Raw genomic sequence first — 5,178 nt, 5'->3', positions numbered from 1 at the left:
TTAGAGGGACTATGGTATCCCAGCCCACCAGGATTTAAATCTTAGTGCTCGCATTTATTTTTGGATTTATTTCAGGATTTTCGGCAATGCGCATTTAGTGGGATGAGACATTCCTGTCGATGACGAGGCGCCTACGATGACTTCGTAAATTTCAAGATGATATGCCGGCTCAGTCGTTCGGAGGTGCTCATAGGGGTAGGGTGTGCGTGTGTGCGTTCATAGGGATGAGTGCATGCACGTGTTTATGCGCTTGCGTCTGTACTATGTTAAAAAAAACGAAAAGAAAAAAACAGGAAGAGAAGGTTCGCATACCGCGCTTGTCCCTAGCGCTACCGGCCGAGACGAGAGCCGGCGCGACGCGAGCCACTCGCTCACTCCGTCGCGTCGCCCTCCACCCCCGCCGCGTACTCGTCCTTGGCTCCGAACCCGACAGCGCGTGACCCGGTTAGGACTAGGAGGCGCACTACTCATCCACTTGTGGCAGCCACCAATCGCCACGTGCACGGCCGCACTGTGACCAGTCTCCGCCAGATTCACCCTCGCGACCACTTTGCGAACCCTCCGCGGCCCGTATTCGTGGCGTCGGCGGCGGAAGCGGAAGAGATGGCCGCGGAGGCGAGTACTCCGGCGCCGGCCGAGGCCAGCGCGAAGCCCTTCGCCGTCCTCTTCGTCTGCCTCGGTAAATCCCGCGAACCCTACTCAATCCCCACCCCTGGGCGGGCGTCCGTATCACGCCAACTGATTCGAGTAGCTTGCTTTGAATACCCGTCTGGTCTCGCTGCTTACGAATGCTTGTGCGTGCGAGCATCCGTGTACTGCGTCCGCATCGTGCGTGTACGATAGCCTGGGTGCACATCACATGAGAATCGGATTTCTTGTTTCCATGATTACCGTCCCGACGTTCCATTTGTTTCAGTCTGTCTCCCTGTTGTCTTGTTCTCATCATTTTGGTGTCGCAGCATGTGGCGACCGCTCGACTTGGTAGGTGCAAATGTGCAATCACATCATGTGATCCCGATTCCATCTTATCTCTATGTTAGAGATGGTAACGTTTGCTTTCTGATTTTGTTAGTATGTGTGCATGAGCATGCTTAATAAGTGTACATACATGAACTATTGTTTATCTTTTTTTTATCTCTGTGCGATTGAGGATAGTTTCATTACACCACCTTACTTTGGCTTAAAGCATTTAGTTGTTATGCATACATGCACTATATTTATCTAATTTCCTGTGCTTGATGTATGATGTATGTTCAGGGAACATTTGTAGGAGTCCTGCAGCTGAAGCCGTCTTCCGGAACCTCGTCAGCAAGCGCGGACTTGAGTCCAAGTTTCAGATAGACTCTGCTGGTACCATAGGTTATCATGAGGTTATATTCTACACTTACCTAGTTACCTTTCTCGTGTGTACATTTAATCAGTTCAGTGACGGCATAAGAATTGACGATGCATCACATGAATTCAGGGAAATAAGGCCGACTCAAGGATGATATCAACTTCCAAGAAGCGGGGGATTGAGGTGACCTCAATATCCAGGCCTATCAAACCCTCAGATTTCCGAAATTTTGATCTTATCCTTGCAATGGACAGGCAGAATTATGGTTATCTCTCAGCTCCCTTCATTTGTGTTTCACAACCTGAGGACCTTTGTTGATGTATTGCCGCTTATAATGCACTTATATTTTGATCATTACGCAGAAGACATTTTGAGCTCATTTGACAGATGGCAACACAAGGAGACTCTCCCAGATAGTGGACCCAAGAAGGTTAGGTTTATAGGCTTTATTTTTATTGTGCAATCTTAACATTTTGCATATCCATCCTTGATCTACATAATTGTATGGCCATTTGTACTGTTAATGTTTATAGTCTTACCCTTGACCACAATGAATTGATGATATGGTGTGTCCATACCTTCTTTCTTTAAATGTAATATAAAAAATGAATGAATGGGAACATTATAATTTATTCGCTGTTAATCACCAACTTGATATTTCTGGAAATCCATTAGCCTTGTACCACTTCACCAGCCTTGATTTCATTTAAACAATGCCTTGCATGCTTGTTGCTCCCAATGATGTTTGCTTTTTTTTTCCAGGAGCTTGCCTGGTTAAATATGTCTACAGTTGAGATTTTGTTTACTAATCACTCTCTTTGCTCTGTAATGGGGATAGCCACATAGATGTTGGATAAATTGTTTAGGCAATAGATAATTTAGTTGTCTGATAACGCATGATGTGTTGCCTAGATCTTTTTTTCTTAGCTATTTTACAAAGTACTCCCTCCGTCCCAGAATAAGTGACTCAACTTTCTACTAACTTTAGTACAAAGTTAGTATAAAGTTGAGTCACTTATTTGGGACGGAGGGAGTAAGTTGGTTATCTTTTGCTTGTATTTGACAATCTGACGAACATTGTGGGTTTTAAGTGGTCAGCACAATATATTTGGTGATGCTGTTATTCATGACTCGAAATTCACATATTGATTTGTTTGGTGGCATCCTTACTAGGTTAAGCTGATGTGCTCCTATTGCAAGCGGCATACGGAGTCTGAAGTTCCAGATCCTTACTATGGAGGCGCTAAGGGATTTGAAAAGGTGAGCCAAGGACACCATGCGCTTGCTCGTCAGTATCATGAGTCTGCACTTGATTTTTCAGTCCCTTTTTAGTTTATAATTATCCCCAACTGGCATCAGCCTTGATATGTGCATGAATGCACATAAGCATAGTAGCTAGCATTAGTCAGGCACAGCCCCTATGTTAAACCATCATCTTAGTGGCTAATGACCATACTGTTCATGAGCTTGTCTATGTATTTCTAGAAATTCAATATAGCTAATCAAGTTAAGTTCAAGTCCAACGAAAGTAATATTCTACAACAAACAACTCATTTATTTTGAGGCCAACTCACTTCCTATCTAGGATTTTATTTACTAGTTCTTTACATTCCAATGTGTCAATCGTCAAATGCTTTGGCAATTTCCCTGGGTCCGGTGAAGCAATATAATTTTCAACCAGACCTTTTGATCTTTGGTTATCCTCCGTAGTTATGATGTCTCAGGGTTTGCAACAAAAACTTGGTATATTGACTATAAGGCCATTAAATAGGCGCTTACAACACACTCACGTGCCACACATAAGCACTAAGCTACTAGTAAGTTCTGGTGTTAGTGACACCTGAAGCCAGGACGCACCTGATGTGCCCCACAAATGCGCCTGTGTGCTGATTGTGTGCAGCAGAGCGGCGGACTAGCAGTAGCATTCAGCTGCTTCCATGTGTTCCACCATACAGTGAGCATGGTCACCGAGGATGAGCCTTTTTATGTGATGGTGGGGTGGCGTCGACAGCTGACTGCCATGAGCCGCCAAACTCATCTCCAACATGCTGGCATTCACACCTTCAGGCTTCAGCATATATCAAGCACTGGACTTCCTGTCCAGCAATTTAGCCGCCCCTTGGTTCTAATGAAATTGCGGTATTCTGTCCAAAGAACATTTAAGTGAATCATCTTTGAAACGAAGATGCAGCTTAAGCTACTGCACTGGGCATAATATCCAGGTATTATGTGCACCTACTTGTAAGTCGAATATAGTAAAGCGTGAAGATGCTTATTTCAACACATTAAGAAAGCGAGACCAATACAAAAAACAATTATTTGTTTGCCCCTCTTCCTTGATTTCCTTGTGGCATTTCTTTCTTCAGTTTGCAGATGGCCACCATGAGAAGTTCCTACTTGAAACCATTTAGATATAGGTGCAGTAATTATTTTACAAGCTAGCCAGGATCATGCGGTTTTCTTAATGGAGTGTTCCAGCAGCAGCAGCAGCAGCAACAACAACAACAACAAAGCCTTTCAGTCCCAGAGAAGTTGGGGTAGGCTAGAGTTGAAACCCATAAAATCTCGAAACCTAGTCATGGTTCTGACACGTGGATGACTAACTTCCATGCACGTCTGTCCATGGCTAGTTCTTTGGTGATATTCTAGTTCTTTAGGTCTCTCTTTATGGACTCCTCCTATGTCAAGTTTGGTCTATCCCGATCTCTCCTGCGAGTTCTAGAAAAAAAGGGTATGTTCTAAACATTCTTTGGGCAATGATTTTCAGGTACTGGATCTGCTGGAAGATGCATGCGAGTCATTACTTGACAGCATCGTGGCGGAGAAAGAAAACATTTCTGCTTGATCTCAGAATGAATTTCCCTGAGCCAATGTAAGCGTCACATTTTAATTTGATTGTACCAGGAATCAGTTGCAAAGATGTGGAATTAGCTTTCTGTGAGCCATCATCTCTTCAGCCCAGATAATTGTAATGATAATTAACTAAAAATACACTCTCTCATCATCATGCGTATATATGTGTTAGGCTGGATACATTTCATACTTCCTTTGTTTTGATTTTACTCCGGTAACATCGCAGAATACACATATAGCCAGGTCATGTCCTTTGTCGTGAGGATAACATGTAGGGCCCGGGGATGCTAGTTAGCAATTTTCAGGTTTGCTTTACCTTAGAGGATTGAAAAAAGTTCTTTCCGAAAAAAGGCAGAAAACTCTGATAATCAGTTGATAATTTTTTTTGTAATATCAACCGATTTAATTTGATGTGCAGTTGTTCATTTAATATACATAAGCTGCTAATTTCTAAAAACGTGCAGCTATTGTATTTTGTTATGTACAGTCGTGTACATTTGATTGCAATTTACAGGACCACTCTATTCTTGTATTTTGCTCTGCAGTTGCACTTTTAATCTACACTGTTTTTGCCAACAACAATAAAAATCTACACTGGGTGCGCTTTATTATGTGCAGCTGATGTATTTATAGTAGTACAATTTTTATTCATGAAATCAATTGATTTTATGTGAGTTTTCATTTGACTGGTTTGTTTGTAAAAGTTGAGACCCTATGTTTGTTTCAAACTCTCGGTGTTGGCTATGGTAATGAACAATATCTACATGTATTTCATTGACGAAGTACATTGACAGAATGAGCAACTCAATATAGAAAATCATGAAATGAAATGGTTGTTGCAAGGAAGTCAACCATCAACGCCGGTAGCACTGCACATGCAAGAAGACGCCGCCGGGCGGTGCTGCCGACGGCTGGTCGGCCATCCACAGTCTCCCCTCCTTCTCCGCCCTCGACCTCACCATGAACTGCGCCACGGCGCCGCCGCCCCG

General features: G+C 43.2%; 2 protein-coding genes across 3 annotated transcripts; one reads left to right on the top strand and one right to left on the bottom strand.

The window, feature by feature from the left end:
- Window positions 1-376: 376 nt before the first annotated feature.
- LOC125529399 (putative low molecular weight protein-tyrosine-phosphatase slr0328) lies at window positions 377-4,378 on the top strand (the record flags this gene model as incomplete). 2 transcript variants are annotated; one of them, XM_048693813.1, is given in 6 exon segments in its annotated part: window positions 377-679; window positions 1,258-1,370; window positions 1,466-1,601; window positions 1,702-1,766; window positions 2,510-2,596; window positions 4,104-4,378. In XM_048693813.1, coding segments are annotated over 6 exon segments (782 nt in total), but the record flags the coding sequence as incomplete, so codon positions are not given.
- A 548-nt stretch (window positions 4,379-4,926) lies between these two features.
- Window positions 4,927-5,175, bottom strand: LOC125529400 (the record flags this gene model as incomplete). Its single annotated transcript, XM_048693814.1, is given in 1 exon segment — window positions 4,927-5,175. A coding segment is annotated over 1 exon segment (132 nt), but the record flags the coding sequence as incomplete, so codon positions are not given.
- Window positions 5,176-5,178: the final 3 nt, after the last annotated feature.

This window comes from Triticum urartu, unplaced genomic scaffold, assembly GCF_003073215.2.
Source record: "Triticum urartu cultivar G1812 unplaced genomic scaffold, Tu2.1 TuUngrouped_contig_5577, whole genome shotgun sequence".
Classification (NCBI taxonomy): Eukaryota; Viridiplantae; Streptophyta; class Magnoliopsida; order Poales; family Poaceae; genus Triticum; species Triticum urartu.
The sequence above is the reverse complement of the archived record's forward strand: the minus strand, read 5'-3'. Positions and strand labels throughout refer to the sequence as shown.